The sequence below is a fragment of the Grampus griseus genome (assembly GCF_964374135.1).
Source record: "Grampus griseus genome assembly, chromosome: 11".
NCBI lineage: Eukaryota > Metazoa > Chordata > Mammalia > Artiodactyla > Delphinidae > Grampus > Grampus griseus.
Window position 1 is genome coordinate 8,054,354 of NC_139005.1, and position 18,111 is coordinate 8,072,464.

General features: G+C 35.5%; 1 protein-coding gene across 1 annotated transcript; it reads right to left on the bottom strand.

Annotated features, from left to right (window-relative positions):
- Nucleotides 1–5,732: 5,732 nt before the first annotated feature.
- On the bottom strand, nt 5,733–15,316 carry LOC309829384 (killer cell lectin-like receptor subfamily I member 1; the record flags this gene model as incomplete). The annotated part of the gene is given in 10 exon segments (XM_082665232.1): nt 5,733–5,897; nt 6,359–6,532; nt 6,807–6,958; nt 11,807–11,821; nt 13,484–13,511; nt 13,515–13,550; nt 13,688–13,726; nt 13,730–13,755; nt 13,899–13,997; nt 15,100–15,316. Coding segments are annotated over 10 exon segments (951 nt in total).
- Nucleotides 15,317–18,111: the final 2,795 nt, after the last annotated feature.

Consider the following 18,111-nt stretch of genomic DNA (forward strand, 5'->3'; position numbering starts at 1 on the left):
ATTTAAAGAAGAATTTAAAAAATTAAAAGAAGAAATTTAAAAACATAAATCTAGGACAAGAATAAACAATGTCTGTGACCTCCACAGACTGCCCTGTGAAGGCTCAGAGTGAAACAAGAGTGGAAAAAGTTGATTTCTCATCAATGTGTCACTTCAGGTTTGAACAGGAAATTCTCACACATAGGCTATTTTGAAGACAGTTTACCTCGTCACAAACCTCCAGAAACTAGGAGACTTTGGGCTCCAGTTGAAAGGACAAATGGACCTCTAAGTGTGTCATTTAGATTTTCCATTTTCAAATGTCTCTGAGAAATTGTTTTCACATTCTACAAGATCTGAGGAGATGGCGGCTTAGCCACCCTGCAGTTATCTTATTTCCATCTCAATCATGAACACTGCAACTTCAAATACCTCAAGTTTTACTTTTAAACTAGTTGCTAAATCTTGGCAGCACATACACTATTTCCTCATTATTATTTCATTTCTATTGTCATGGAAGAAATTCTAAAAGCCATAATCCCATTTTTCAACAAGTATTTAAGGATATTTGTCACTAATTATCCTGAGGAATTTCTACATTCTCAACCATATTCTACCTGGCACAAAGTCCATCATTTTCAAAATACCATCTCTATTTCTCTGCCCTAGTTCTTACGTTCCATTTTATTCTTATTAAATAAATAATTTAATCTGCAGATTTCCTCTGATAAAAATAAATGCCTCTTGAAAGGATAAAACACAAACAATATTAAACTGTATCACCATGACATAGGTGGAAATATTAAATAACTACTCATTATATCATTCATGAATTCATCCTCTAATCATGACTAGTTGTCTATATTACACTAGGAATATATATATATATATATATATATATATATATATATATTTTTTTTTTTTTTTTTTGGTGGTACGCGGGCCTCTCGCTGTTGTGGCCTCTCCCGTTGTAGAGCACAGGCTCTGGACGCGCAGGCTCAGCGGCCATGGCTCATGGGCCCAGACGCTCCGCAGCATGTGGGATCTTCCCAGACCGGGGCACGAACCCATGTCCCCTGCATTGGCAGGCGGACTCTCAACCACTGTGCCACCAGGGAAGCCCTACACTAGGAATATTTGATGTAACGACATAAACCCAAGTCAAACTGTGCAGTTCAAGAAAAGGTAATTTTTAAAAATATCACCTAACCAAACAATGGGAAGGGGAGGAAAAGAAGGCTTAAACCACAAGATAAATGGCACATGCAAATGAAAATGACAAGAAACTATGGGTAGCAATACTCATATCAGACAAAATAGACTTTAAAACCAAGTTCATAATGAAAGACAAAGGACACTATATAATGATAAAAGGATCAATACAAGAAGAGGATATTACACTTGTTAACATGTATGCACCCAATATACTTAGGAGAATCTAAAGACATAAAACAAACACTACAGACGTAAAGAGAGAAATTGATGGGAATAAAATAATAGTAGGAGTCTTTAATACCCCACTGACATCACTGGACAGATCTTCCAGACATAAAAAGCAATAAGGCAAAGGAGATCCTAAATGACACAATAGAACAGTTGAACTTAATTGATGTCTACAGGACGTTCCATACAAAAAAACCATAATACACACTCTTTTTCAAGTGCACATGGAACGTTCTCAAGGATAGGCCACATAGTAGGACACAAAACAAGCCTCAAGAAATGTAAGGGATAGAAATTATTTCAAACATCTTTTCTGACCACAACTATATGTAACTAGAAATCAACCACAGGAAAAAAATGAGGAAAAAATAATGATTACATGGAGACTAAACAACATGATACTAAAAACCAATGGGTCAGAATGAAATGAAAGAGAAAATCAGAAAATACCTGGAGAGAAATGACAATGAAAAGACAACCTTACAAAATCTATGGGACACAGCAAAAGCAGTTCTAAAAGGGAAGTTCACAGCAATACAGGCCTTTCTCAAGAAAGAAGAAAATCTCAAGTAAACAACCTAACCTACAACCTAAAAGAATTAGAAAAACAGGAACAAAAAAACCCAAAGTCAGCAGAAGGAAGGAAATGACACACATCAGAGAGGAAATAAATAAAATAGAGATAAAGAACAATAGAAAGATCAATAAAGCCAAGAACTGTTTCTCTGAAAAGATAAACAAAATTGACATACCTCTAGCCAGGCTCACCAAGAAGAGAGAGGAGCCAAATAAAAAAAAAAAAAAAAAAAAAAAAGAAAAAGGAGGAATAACAACTGATACCAGAGAAATACAAAAAATCATAAGAAAATACTATGAACACTTATGTCAACAAATTGGACAACCTAGAAGAAATGGACAAGTTTTTAAAATGGACAACCTGCCAAAACTGAGTCAAGAAGAAAGAGAAAATTTGAACAGAATGATCACTAGAAGTGAAATACAATCTGTAATTTTTAAAAAAACTCCCTGTAAATAAAAGTCCAGGTCTGGGTGGCTTCACTGGGGAATTTTACCAAATATACAAAGAACTTATACCAATCCTTCTCAAAGTATTCCAAAAGACTGAAGAGGAGGGAACTCTCCCAAAGTCATTCTAGGAAGCCACCAACATCCTGATATCAAAATCAGACAAAGATATTACAAAAAAAAGAAAAGTACAGGCCAATATCTTTGATGAATATGGATGCAAAAGTCCTCACAAAATATTAGTAAACTGAAGCAACAATACATAAAAAGGATCTTATGCCGTGATCAAGTTAGATTCATTCCAGGGTTGCAAGAATGGTTCAACAAATACAAATCAATCAATGTGATATGCCATATAAACAAAAGAAAAGACAACAACCACTGATCATCTTGATAGATGCAGAAAAAGCATTTAATAAAATTCATGATAAAAACTTTCACCAAGGGGCTTCCCTGGTGGCACAGTGGTTTGAGAGTCCGCCTGCCGATGCAGGGGACAGGCGTTTGTGCCCCGGTCCAGGAGGATCCCACATGCCGCGGAGCGGCTGGGCCTGTGAGCCATGGCCACTGAGCCTGCGCGTCTGGAGCCTGTGCTCCGCAATGGGAGAGGCCACAACAGTGAGAGGCCTGCATACCGCAAAAAAAAAAAAAAAAAACTTTCACCAAAGTGGGTATGGAGGGACTATACCTCAACATAATAAAAGCAAACCCATAGTTAATATAATACTCAACAATGAAAAACTGAAAGCCTTCCAGCTAAAATCTGAAAGAAGACAAGGATGCCCATTCTCACCAGTTCTGTTCAACATAGTATCAGAAGTCCTAGCCATAGCAATCAGACAAGAAACATAAATAAAAGGTATCCAAACTGGAAGGGAAGAGGCAAAATTGTCACTATATGCAGATGACATGATACTATGTATGTAGAAAACCCTAATGACTCCAACACAAAAACCACTAGAACTAATAAACAAATTCAGCAAAGTAGCAAGATACAAAATTAATACACAGAAGTCTGTTGCATTTCTTTGCACTAAAAATAAAATATCAGAAAGAATGTAAAAAAAAAATCCTGTTTAAAATCGCATCCAAAAAAAATCCTGTTTAAAATCGCATCCAAAAAAAAAACCTAGAAATAAACCTAACCAAGGAGGTGAAAGACCTATACACTGAGAACAATAAAACATTGGTAAAGGAAACTGAAGATTATTCAAAGAAATAGAAAGATATTTCATGCTCTCGAATTGGAGGAATTAATACTGTTAAAAGGGTCATACTACCCAAAGCAATCTACAGACTTAATGCAATCTCTATCAAATTACCCATGACATTTTCCACAAAACTATAACAAATAATCCTAAAATTCATATGGAACCAGAAGAGACCCAGAACTGCCAAAATAATCCTGAGGAAAAATAACAAATCTGGAGGCAGAACCTTCTCAGACTTCAGACAATACTACGAAGCTACAGTAATCAAAACAGTGTGATATTGGCACAAAAATAGTCATATGGATGAATGGAACAGAATAGAGAGCCCAGAAATAAACCCACACACCTATGGTCAATTAATCTTTGACAAAGGGGGCAAGAATATACAATGGAGCAAAGACAGTCTCTTCAGTGAGTGGTATTGGGAAAGCTGGACAGCCACATGTAAATCAATGAGGTTAAAACACTCCCTCACACAGTATACACAAAAATAAACTCAAAATGGTTTAAAAACTTAAATATAAGACATGACACCATAAAACTCCTAGGAGAGAACAAAGGCAAAACATTCTTTGACATAAATCATAGCAATATTTACTTAGGTCAGTCTCCCAAGGCAAAAGAAATAAAAGTAAAAATAAACAAATGGGACCTAATGAAACTTAAAAGCTTTTGCACAGCAAAGGAAACCATAAACAAGACGAAAAGACAACCCTCAGAATGGGAGAACATATTTGCAAACAAACCAAATGAGAAATGAGTAATCTCTAAAACATACAAACAGCTCATGCAGCTCAATATCAAAAAAACCCAAACAACCCAATCAAAAAATGGGTGGAAGACCTGAACAGACATTTCTCAAAGAAGACAAACAGATGGCCAACAAACACATGAAAAGATGCTCAACATCACTAATTATTAGAGAAATGCAAATCAAAACTACAGTGAGGTATCACCTCACACCTGTCAGAATGGCCATCATCAAAAAGTCTATAAATAACAAATGCTGGAGAGGGTGTGGAGAAAAGGGAACTCTCCTACACTACTGGTGGGAATGTAAATTGATGTAGCCACTATGGAGAATAGTATGGAGGTTCTTAAAAAAACTAAAAATAGAGTTACCATATGATTTAGCAATCTCACCCCTGGGCATATATCCAGAGAAAAACATTATTCGAAAAGACATATGAACCCAATGTTCATAGCAGCACTATTACAATAGCCAAGGCATGGAAGCAATCTAAGTGTTCATCAACAGATGAATGCATAAAGAAGATGTGGCACGTATATACAATGGAATATTACTCAGCCATAAAAAGAAACGAAATTGAGTTATTTGTAGTGAGGTGGATGGACCTAGAGTCTGTCATACAGAGTGAAGTAAGTCAGAAAGAGAAAAACAAATACCGTATGCTAACACATATATATGGAATCTAAAAACTAAAAAAAAGGTCATGAAAAACCTAGGGGTAGGACGGGAATAAAGACGCAGACCTACTACAGAATGGACTTGAGGACACAGGGAGGGGGTAGGGTAAGCTGGGACGAAGTGAGAGAGTAGCACTGACATATATACACTACCAAATGTAAAATAGATAGCTAGTGGGAAGCAGCCGCATAGCACAGGGAGATCAGCTCGGTGCTTTGTGACCACCTAGAGGGGTGGGATAGGGAGGGTGGGAGGGAGGGAGACACAAGAGGGAAGAGATATGGGGATATATGTATATGTATAGCTGATTCACTGTTATAAAGCAGAAACTAACACACCATTGTAAAGCAATTATACTCCAATAAAGATGTTAAAACAAACAGTTTGCTAACTTTATTTAATAAATTAATATTAATATGAGCTCTCATAGGGAGAACACTCACTCCCAAAGAATTTGTGGGTGGTGAATTTTCCTCACTTCGAATACATTTAAAAGTTGAAAATTTAACTAAAGTATTGTGAGTGCAGTAAAAAAAAAAAAAAACTTTAACAATAATTTGTAAAATTTTATAAAGGCAACAGAATATTTTGTACTTCTTTAATTAATTAGGATTCAATCACAACATGTATTAGGAAAACAGCTGCTATATATTAAACTCACAGACGTAAGTTTTCCCAGATGAACAGTTACAAGCATAAACATAATTTCCTTCAATATATGGACAACCATGGTTCTCCATTTCCAAGAATCCGTAAAAAAAAATTGTAAAGCAAGGTGTGATATCCGCAAATGCCAATTTTATCTCAAGCTTAAAATTAGAAAGGACAAACAAAATGAGAAACAATAAAGGAACAAACTAATCAAAACAAGAATTAAACCCTGAAGATTGACAGTCTTTAATTACAAAATATTAAGCTTAACACAAAATACCGAACAGTATCTAATCCTATCCTGTTTATTTAAGTAGAATTATAAGCCAATATGATAGAAGTTTATGGATTTATCAGCTTGCCTAAAACTATGCATAAGTTTCTCCTAAGAGTCCAGTAAAGTTAAAAAAGTAAAGGCCCTAAAGGTGATATTATTTACAAAGAACTGGAAATTTTCCCCCAATTAAATCCCACAGACTGATCCTCAAAAACCGTAATGATTTCCTTTTTCTTGGTTGCTCTTTCTGTGCCCTACACACGTAACGCACACACACATACATGCACATACACACGAATTGTCATATACTCTCAGAAAAGTTCAGTTATCAAAACACTATACTTTCAGGCTTTCAGTTACTGTGACGCCATCTTCCCTTAACCAGGATTTATTGGTTTCATTGATTTTGAGACCTATCCAGCCTTTCATTTCAAGCATGGATAAAATTTCCAATTGGGAAAAGAAATCATAAACCAGAAATGTGTGCATATTATAATCCACTCCTTTCTGGCTCAACTGTTATTGGTTAAAGTTCTCCCAAGGGCTTGCACCACATCCACTTAGTATTAATAAGATTTTTTCTCAAGGTATCTCATTTGTTAATGTGGCTTTCTTCTAGCATTAAATGTTCAAAAAGTGGAGTTTCTCCCTAAGAAAATTGAGTCAAAGTAAGAAAATATCATACACTTTTGAGAACCTTCAGTTTTCCCAAATTATGGTGTCAATCACTAATGCTTTGAAACCAGATATAGTTATAGTATAACAAAAAAAACAGAAGTGTCTGCCCTACCAGCTCTTCCTTGATACCGATCTTTAGAAGGTGAGAATTCAGCTCTGCACAGGCAGCATGGCTCTCCGTCCGGGTTTTGGATTTATTGGAAAGATGACAAGAGCTATTTCCAAATCCAATCCAGTGGGTTGAACAAAGATCACAGGAACATTCTAGAAAATGTAAACATATTTAATGTGTACTCTGAATAACTACTACTAACACAATTACTATATCTTTGTGTTTGTTTTACAGATGGATATTAGATAGAAAGCAAAACAAGCATTTTTTGTAACATTTCTGGGCAAGTTTTACACAAACCATAGTTAACAATAATTAATATTTAGCTCATGTTTTGAATTTTTCTACTAAAAATTTGTTATAAAATTTTACCCACAAGGAAAATGCATTCCAAATAATATTATACAATTGTTTGATGTGATTAAAATTATATATGCAGGGCTTCCCTGGTGGCGCAGTTGTTGAGGGTCCACCTGCCGATGCAGGGAACACGGGTTCGTGCCCCGGTCTGGGAAGATCCCACATGCCGCGGAGCGGCTGGGCCCGTGAGCCATGGCCGCTGAGCCTGCGCGTCCGGAGCCTGTGCTCCGCAACGGGAGAGGCCACAACAGTGAGAGGCCCGCGTACCGCAAAAAAATAAATAAATAAAAATTATATATGCATATTGAAAAGGCTAAAAAATATATAATCATATGAACACAAAAAGCAATTAATGAACTATTGCACTTTTGTCAGAAATTTTTATTATTAATTATTTTAAATATATGCAATAAAATTCAGTAACTAATTTCATAAAAACTTATACTTCAACTGTTTAATAAACATATGCAATTTGCATATTTTAATAATCTTTTTTATAATCATCAAAAACATACAGTTAGGGAAGGGGATCAAGGCAGTGGAGTAGGAGAATGTGGAACTCATCTCCCCCCACAAACACATCAAAAATACATCTACATGTGGAACAGTTCTCATGGAAAGCTAACTGGAAACTAGCAGAACTACACAACCAAAGTTGCAAGAAACCTATAACTGGGTAGGATGGGAAAAAAAGACATTGGCTCGGGACCTGCACCCCTGGGTGGGATCTGAAAAAAAAAAAAAAAAAAGGACTCTCAACCTGAGGAGCGAGCAGGTGAGCCACAATCTAGGCATCCTAGTCCTGGGTCCTGCACAAAGGAGACAAGCCCTCTTGCCTGCTGGGAAAACTGCTGGGACAGACAGAAGGGTTGGAGAAGCCTAGATGCTACTCATAAGGAGTGTGCACATGTTGGTTTGCCAACAGTCAGGTGGACAGAGCCTTGCACTGGTGGCTGCCTCATCACCACACTTCTCAATCCGAAGGGGCAAACCCCGCAGCCCTGCTCACTCCACACCACAGCTGGGGAGCAGATCCAGCACCTGGCAGGGCAATGATGGCCACTGAACAGAGAGGAAGTCCCTCCTCACACCCTGCACGAGCATTTGATCCTCCAATGCCAATGACAGTCTCTATCAAGGTGATCGTGGCTAGCACACCCTGAGGAAAGAAGTGGCTGGCAGCTCTCACACCAAAGACACTGAATACACACAGCCTCCACGGGAATGCTCCCACATAAAAGCACGCCTTCAAGACCACAATAGACAACTGTTTCCCCTAAATTCATAGAGTCATAGAAATTTAAGTGAAATCTAAGGGCAGAGGAACTACTCCCAACCAAAAGAACAAGAGAAATCCCCTGAAAGAACAAAATAAAACAGAGCTCACCAGCCTACCAGACCCCAAGTTCAAGAAGGTGGTAATAAAAATGCTAACTGAATTAAGAAAGATTGTCAATAGAAATGCAGATCACTGTAACAAGGAACTAGAAACTACAAAGAAGAGCCAATCAAAAATAGATAACTCAATTACTGGATAAAAAGCAATCTCGGGGCTTCCCTGGTGGCGCAGTGGTTGAGAGTCTGCCCGCCGATGCACGGGACATGGGTTCATGCCCCGGTCCGGGAAGATCCCACATGCTGCGGAGCGGCTGGGCCCGTGAGCCATGGCCACTGAGCCTGTGCGTCCGGAGCCCGTGCTCCGCAACGGGAGAGGCCACAACAGGGAGAGGCCACAACATTGAGAGCCCTGCGTACCGCAAAAAAAAAAAAAAAAAAAAAAAAAGCAATCTCAAAGCAATGAATAGCCAACTAAATGACACAGAAGAATGAATAAGTGATCTAGAAGATAGAAAAATGGAAATCACCCAATCAGAACAGTAGACAGAAAGACAAGGAAAGAAAAACAAAAGCAACGTATGAGATCTATGGGATAATATAAAGCATGCCAACGTACACATAATAGGGGTTCCAGAAGGAGAAGAGAGAAAAAAGGGGATGAAAAGTGTATTTGAAGAAATTATGGCTGAAAACTTCCCAAACCTAAAGAAGGAAACAGATATACAGGAACAGGAAGCACAGAGGCTCCCAACTCTCAGCCATAAAGAGAAGGAAATCTTCCATTTGCAACAAAATGGATGGACCTTGAGGGCATTATGCTAAGTGAAATAAGTCAGACAAATACACTATGATTTTACTTATATGGAATCTAAAAAAAAAAGTCATAGAAACAGACAGATTTGTGGTTGCCAGAGGTGAGGTGTGGTGGTGAGGGAAGTAGGTGAAAATGGTCAAAATGTACAAACTTCCAGTTGTAAAATAAATAAATTCTGGGGAGGTAAAGTGTGGTGACTATAGGTAATAATACCATGTTGTATATCTGAAAGTTGATAAGAGAGTAGATCTTAAAAGTCCTCATCAGGACTTCCCTGGTGGCGCAGTGGTTAAGAATCCACCTGGCAAAGCAGGGGACACGGGTTCCAGCCCTGGCCCGGGAAGATCCCACATGCCTCGGGAAGATCCCACATGCCTCGGAGCAACTAAGCCTGTGCGCCGCAACTACTGAACCTGTGCTCTAGAGCCCGTGCGCCACAACTACTGAAGCCCGAATGCCTAGAGCCCACGCTCTGCAACAAGAAAAGCCACCACATTGAGAAGCCCACGCACCACAGCAAACAGTAGCCCCCGCTCGCTGCACCTAGAGAAAGCCCGCACGCAGCAACGAAAATCCAACACAGCCAAAAATAAATAAATAAAATTTAAAAATAAAGTAGTCCTCTTATTAAAAAAAACAGTCCTCATCAAAAGAAAAAGAAATTATAACAATATATGGTGATGGATTTTAACTAGACTTATTTTGATGATCATTTCAGAATATATACAAATGTCAAATCATTATACTGTACCCCTTAAACTAATATAATGTTGCATGTCAATTATAGCTCAAAAAATTCTCTTTGAGGTAAATAGTAAAGAGTATAACAGAGAAGGCATATGTTTGCTTTTGCTCATCACAATTTCACCAACAGTGTATGAGTCTTCCTTTAATCTGCTCATTTTTCTAACTTTTTAAAATTTTCATATTTTAAAAAATCTATACTAATCTTTGAAATCTGAAATAATGTACCATTATTTAATTACAATTTTTTCTAATTGCCCGTGAAAGTGAGCATCTTTTCATATATTAATTATACTTTAAATTTCTTCTTTAAGATTTTCTCTCATTCATATCTTGCTTCCACCCTCAGCCTACAAATTGTTCTTTTTTTCTTTTTCTTTCTTTCTCCCATTAATTATTCAACTGCATGGGTTCCTTTTGCAATCATTCAAAAGCAATTTAGTATGCAGAACAGAAACATACTTCTGAGCAATTTGCTGTGATATTTTGCTGCTCATTATGAAATAATAACCAGAATCATAACATATTATTTTTTTACTTCAGTTTTTATTTTCCCACTGTTTACACACCCTCAATGACCTGATTTTTTCTCTCCCAAATAAAACTTTATTACTTTATTCCTTGCCTCAGGCTCTGTTTCTTAAAACATCCAGGAAAAGACTAAGTTTGTGTTTGGTCCTTTTGTACTTTCCATATCAGTTTTTGTGTCTTTAATTCCACTTTTCAAGGCTTTACATATTTGAAAGACATCTAATTTTCATTCTGTAACTGATACTTCAATTACCTGGATGTATTAGCGTCTAATTTCTTTGTTATCTCAGCTAAGTACTGTTATGACTTTTTCCCTATGCAATTTGGTATTTTAAATTAATTTTTATATATGACAATCATCTGGACCTGAGCTAGTGTCCTTTTCTTAGATGGATGATCTGCATGTACTTTCTCTGTGATGATTTGGGGTCCTACCAACCCAGGATCACACAGGGAATATAACCTTAAATTCTAAGTGAGTCTGCCTAAGAAATTACAGAAAGGTCTGTATAGTCAACTAGAACTTGAGCTAATATAGAAAAAACTGTTTTAATATCCTCAAGCTTTACATGAGAAACTAATTTTTAACTCTTTTGCTCAAGCTAAGTGAAAGCCTCATTCTCTGTCTCTGTTGTAGCGGTTCAATCCAGACTGTACAGTTATTAAAACTGGAAATAACCCCAGAGAGTGGTAACTTCAGAGTCAGAATGCTTCTCTCGTTTCAAGCTTTCTCTCCATCTTTGGCCCTTGATGATTTCCGCTGTTTTATCAGAAACCTAGATGTAAAACTAAAATTTAAATTAAAAAAATTGTGTCCATCTAGACATCTGGATCTAATGAGGAGAAAAAGGGAAGCTGAACTTCACTAATACATAAACTTAGATGCCTGAGCTGTTAAGCACCATCCCTTAGGTAGAAATTAGAGCAGCAACTCTGGTTCCCTGCCACCTGTCGACTGTAACCCTGAACCTCTTCCTTCCTACGAGAGAAGTAGAGCTTGAGTTGCATCTCTTGACTTTTAAAGCTAGAAATTCAACTAAAGTAGTAGTAAAGGAATAAGAAGTAAAAATAAAAAAGAAATAGGACTTTTTTATTTTATTTTATTTTATTTTATTTTATTGTTAAAAAACAATAAATTGCTTTTTATTTCCAAAGAGGACTATGGAAAGACTAGGAAAACATTAGTAGAAAACAAAGCTATGTGAGAATTTACCTCTGAGGAATAGGACTAAAGAGAGGAAGAAGAGTTAGCTTCACTGCTTTTAATTATGTCTTCCTGTGCTATTTTTAAATCCACTTGGTTGAGTTACAATTTACACACAATAAATTACATTGTTTTGAAGTACACACTTTGATGAGTTTTGATGAATGAATATACCTTTGTAACTTCCTCCCCATTTAAAATTTAGAATATTTCCATCACCTCAAAAGTTAACTCATGTCAATTCCCAACTAATGCCCCACACCTGCTTTACCCAAGCAACCACAGATCTGATTTACATCACTGTAAATTATTTTTTACCTTTGTATGCAATGCGTATACACACAATCCTTCAATATCAACTCATTTGCATCTTATGTCACTCAACATAATGTTTTTGAGTTTTATTCAGGTTGTGTGTATAGGGATTTCATTCTTTTTCATTGCTGACTTGTCCTTCATATGACTAACCCACAATTTGTAATCCATTCATCTGGTGATTTACTTTTGGATTGCTTATAATTTTTAGTTTTTATAAATAAATTGTCTATAAACATTTTTGCACATGTCTTATGTGGACATATCTCTTCATGTCTCTTTTTTAAATGTTTAAGAGTGAAATTGTTGGGGATTTGCACCAGTACAGTTAACTCCATGTCCTTGTTACTGTCAGTCCTTTCAAATTGTAACCATTTTGGATGGTTGTGTAGTGGTAACTCACTGGGGTCATAATTTGCATTTCCTTAATTATTTACTATTTGATTGCTTTTTATTTTCAGATTAGGTGAATTGAAGAAAAACAAGCAATATGAACAGCTAATATTTGGCATTAATATTTTTTTTCTGGGAGACATCAAGAAGTTTTGAAAAGCAATCACTAATTTAAATAAAAAATTAACAGCTGCTGGGTCTCGTCTCCTGTTTATTGCATCTATTGAGATTTTCCCTTTTTTATTCAAAGAATTTATTTTTAATAAGACTTTCAATTAGTTCTTTCCATATTTTTACTCCATTATTTTAATTTCCTTCCATTTTCTTTTTTTTTTTTATTTGCTTATAGGGACTATTCATCAGGAATACTCATGAGGAATGCTTTTAGTCTCAATGACAAAGGAACCCTACACTTTTGGGTTTTGTGTGTGGAAGAGATATTTTTCTTGGTAAATGCATCTGTGCTGAGAATCTTACACTGTTCATGAAAAAGCAAATATTTCTCTGAAAAGACGACAGAGGGGAACCATCCCGACTTCCTGAAAAAACAGACTCAATTAGGAAAGTTCTCTCTTTCCCTCTCCTCCTCTTCCCCCCCCCCCACTGTGCCCCACCCCTGCTGTTTTTTAAGTGCTTAATTTACTGATAAGGATTTGAATAAACCCGCGATAAGTGAAAAAAAGAGAATTGAAAACAAAAACAGCTTTCTATATTATGGCTATTGTATCTGGATGTATAAAAAAATTAATGTAAAATTTATATGCTTGTAATGTCATAAATGTTAGAGGAATAATATCCATCAGAGAAAGCTAGAAAGAAAAAAGTGTTAATGAGACACAACTCCCTTGCTTTTCATTTGTTTTCTTTTTGCCTTTTTGACCCCCTTCACACATTTCTCTCGCCCCCCACCTTAATATAATTTAAATCCCATTTTCTCCTAATAATAATCAAATTGCAAACAATAATTATCTTTTATACATAATACTTTGGGTCTTTTCACATTCTCTTATGTCTTCTTTCTTATTTTGCCCAATATTAATATTTCCTTGATAAAACATTGACCATACCATAAAACAGCATTTTTCTATCATGATTCACGAAGTTTTGTGGCTGTCGGGAAGGCAAACCCTTTAGTTCCAATGATCAATATTAGAAGTGGATTGAACAGAGAGAATACTCACCACCATTTTTAGAAGATAGTGTGGGAACAGGTGATCTTTTTCAGTTTTGTTCTTCTCTGCTAGAAAATACTGTGGTAAAAATTATGGTAGTAATTAGTTCTGTATAGGATAAAATAATTAAGACAACGTAAAAATCAGTCTTGAAAGCAAATCATTGAAATGTATTATGTTACTGATTTTAATAAAAACAGATTACTTTCTTAATTACTTACAGTTTGCAAGCGAGGCACCCACTGTTGTCATCCAGACCACACACAAGATCCCTAGACTCCCAGTCACCAGTTGCCATGCTGTAGGTCGGTGGTGTAACACTAAAGAAAACAGAAACAATGATGAAGTTCCATCGTTTCCCAGAAGTCATCAAATGTAAAATTTAAGACCATTGTGTTTCACCCTTAGAGGGCAACCATTCATTTTCTAATTCTTGAATGAGTTCATCCTGAATAAAACTATTTCTCAGCCACATTGAGAACCCTAGTTCTTTGATACGCAAATTTCCTCCCTATTAGCTTCTTGTTGACTTCAGTTCTTTCTTATCAGAAATGGACATACATTTCGTATGTACCTTTCTTGAGTCTTCCTCTACTCGAGCCTTATATGTTGCTTTTCTCTATGATAGACTTTTCACCCCCATCATCTCTATTTGCAACCTTACCTACTGAGTCTTTCCCACCCATTTCCATCCTCTTCCGGAAGATCCAGCCTTTTAATCTAATTTCATTATGGACGTTGTCCTCTGAAGTGATCAAGAGACAATTCAATGCCATATATGATCTGACTTGTACTGGATTAAACATTATTTTTCTTAATGGTGAGTAAGATGATTAACTACTTAGTCACTTAAGCTAGAAACCTTGTTATCTTATTCTACTCATTTCTCACCTTACCTCCAACTTTCAGTTAATCATGAAGTCATATAAGCTCTACCGCCAAAATACTTTTTTTCTCTATAATCTGTCTTTCCCCTAACAAATTCTGTTAGTTCTTTGAAGCTAAGTGGTTATTGCTTCTTCATCTTTGTAGGTACCCTAAGTCCAGAGCAGGCCCACAGAACAAATTCAGACATAGTTGTGGGACTGAGTTATATTGAACTGAATTGAAGACTAATATCAAGAATTATTTTAAAATAATTTTAAAATAACACACAAAAAGGAATAGAATTTTCACAGTAGTTCTTACAAGTAATGCAATTCTGTAGGAATTTGAATCAATGCTATTTTAGAGGAAATGAACATAGTGAAGGACTATTTAAGAGACAAACAATTCCATGGTAATATCCTAAAATAATTAAGGAGAGTGCTGAAGACAGATAATTAGTGTAATGAGGCAATTTTATAGTGGTTTTGAGAGAAGTAATCTTCTAAACCCAAGAATCAAGATCTAGCAAATAACAAAATATATATAATATTGTACCTTTTCTTTTTTTCCTAAACAACCGTTTTCTGTGCTGAAGGTGAGAGGGCCTTGGAAACTTCAGTTCCGTGTAGTTTACTTGCTGTTCACTTGATTTGACACTTCTCTGGTTTGTCTTGGGTATTTTTTGCTTCTGTTGAGATTTGGAAAATTTTGGTTCTGTGTAGGTTACCTCTTGCTTGTTTACAATACCCTTGTTTTGCTTACTCTTAAACATTATTTTTTGGAAAGACTTAGATTGTTTCAGCTCAATCTTGATATCTTTCTGTGTCTCTCTTTAATATCTATGCAATAGAGAAATGTGAGGAAAAGAGTTACATGGTGACTGTATCAGCTCAGACAGTGAAAATTGCCTTCATTCTGATGTACAAGTAAACATTTAGGTATAACATTAAAAGGGTAAAAAAGGGAGGAAATGAGAGACTAAATCTCTCTCCCAACTTTGCAGTCCTTCTTCAGAAGAATAATTTTATTCCCCTTTAATGAGATTATACATTTCATTTCCTCTTTGAATCCGGTTTTGAAAGGAGCAGATTAAGGAGTAGATATGTTTTTCCCTCTCAACATTCTCTGTACAATGAATCATGTTGACAATGTGTAGACTATGGCTAAAACACAACTACATTAACAAAGTGTTGATTATTTAAATTTAATATTAAAGTTTTTATTTCAAATCAGGTTGGCATAAAGTTTATTGTATCACTGAAATAACCCATTACTCAGTAGATTCTTTACTAATAGAGGAAAACCCCAACTCTTTCAAGAACTGGGTAGAGTCTACATTTGTACAATAACCATGTATCTCTCAATCTGCCAGCCTAACGTCTTTTTTCTACTTAACTAGATTATATTTACCTACAGGCACATACTCACACACAGAGGCAGACACACAGACCATCTAAATTAAAGAGACAAGGCCAATGAATCACCAAAAATAAACAAAAGAAATTAAAAGGTAATGCATAAAATTATTTAAATTTATTCAATCTCATTAATAAAGAAAGAAAGCAAATGAAAAGAATAGAACAACTTTCACCTGTGAGAACACTAAATAACTGATACTTTTCTGAATTGGCAAATGACTGTGAGTATAAAATTGTCGATAGTTATTAAAACATAAAATATACAGGCTTTTTACCAGCAATTCTATTTTAAGTAATTTATCTTACAAAATATTTTTTAAATATTCAAAGTTGTGTAGCACCTGTTTTTGGTTTTATTTACTAAAAGCTAAATTGGAAAAACAAAAGAACAAAAAGTTGTCAAGAGAACGGTTCACAATTAAGGGAGTTGTTAAAGTTATGAGACATTTATACCCTAGTATACCATTGTTTAATATAACAAATATTATTTTAAATTTTTATTTATTTATTTATTTATGGCTGTGTTGGGTCTTTGTTTCTGTGCATGGGCTTTCTCTAGTTGTGGCAAGGGGGGGCCACTCTTCATCGCGGTGCGCAGGCCTCTCACTATCGCAGCCTCTGTTGTTGTGGAGCACAGGCTCCAGACGCACAGGCTCAGTAATTATAGCTCACGGGCCCAGATGCTCTGCGGCATGTGGGGTCTTCCCAGACCAGGGCTCGAACCCGTGTTCCCTGTATTGGCAGGCAGATTCTCAACCACTGTGCCACCGGGGAAGCCCAACAAATATTACTGATGTGTAAAGCAAAATAATAGATTTGTAACGTGCTATGTCTTTGGTGGTTACTTGTAGGTAGAGTTTTGGCAGGTTTGCACTGCTCTCAATTTTATTGAAAATTAAAGAACATATGTTAAAATCTATTTAAAGGTGAAAATTTGAGTATTTAAAAATATTGAATAATAAATAATTTTATACATAGGGCCTTTTCTATATTTACCCTTCTATAAATTTACTGAGTAAACTCAAAACAACTGGGATAAAGTTATTTTCAAATTAAGAATTTTTTACACTTCCTCAAATTGTTTTCTGAAAGTTTTGACCAATTCATTTAGCACCAGCAAAAATGATATTTAAGAGGAATTGGCATTGTAAGAATGTTGCTGTTTAAATATTTAGAACAATTAAACTATTTTTTGTACCAGAAAAGGAAGGAAAATGACTATTGTTTTTGAAAATAAATAATTGAATAAGCTGATCTAGAAAATGTTAAAAGTGATAGAATCAGGTGGAATATTGGTTCAAATTGAAGCATTACATAGACTTAGATCTCTAATTTCACAACATATAATTGAAAAAATTTCAGATAAACTGAAATGTTAAATGTAAACCATGAGATGATAAAACTGATAAACGACGGAAAGAAAGTATAAGTAAATAGTTATAACTTTCTAGTCACACACAGACAAGAAAGAGAGTTAGGTTAAATTATAGAAACATCATTTTCTTGCTAATGTAAAGATTTTTATCAATAATAATCACACTAAAAGACTTTTATTTCATCACTAACCAAAGAAATACAAACTACTATATTAATGATATACATTTTCACCTACAGAATCAGTAAATATTTATAAGCCAAATGCAACCACACAGAGTTGGACAAAGTGCAGGAAAACAGGCATTCATTTACACGGACTTTTGGTTAATCTAAATCTTTCCCTTCTGGAAAATAATTTGTCAGTATGTAAATATCAAAACCAAATAATAAAAACATCTACTGATAAAAGATTTCAAAATAATGTGAAAATCATGGGTTATTTCAAAAAAGAGCCTAAATAGTTGGAAAATAAAACGACAGAAAAATTCCAAGACAAAGAAACAAAAAAGTTCAAGGGATAGCTGGGTTCATACGCCACAACATTGTTTACAAAATGAGCATGTAACATAATTTTACAAAAATTATTTTTTCCTAAACTATCATTTAATACATTCTGAGTTAATTGTTGAAAGTAGTGTTAAAAAGTTACATACATTTTTAACTTCTTGAGAGAAGGAAATAAACAAAAGTAATACTCAGTGACTTGAAGAATAAATTTAAAAATAAATTTTGTAGGGGCTTCCGGGAGGATGGCGGAAGAGTAAGACGCGGA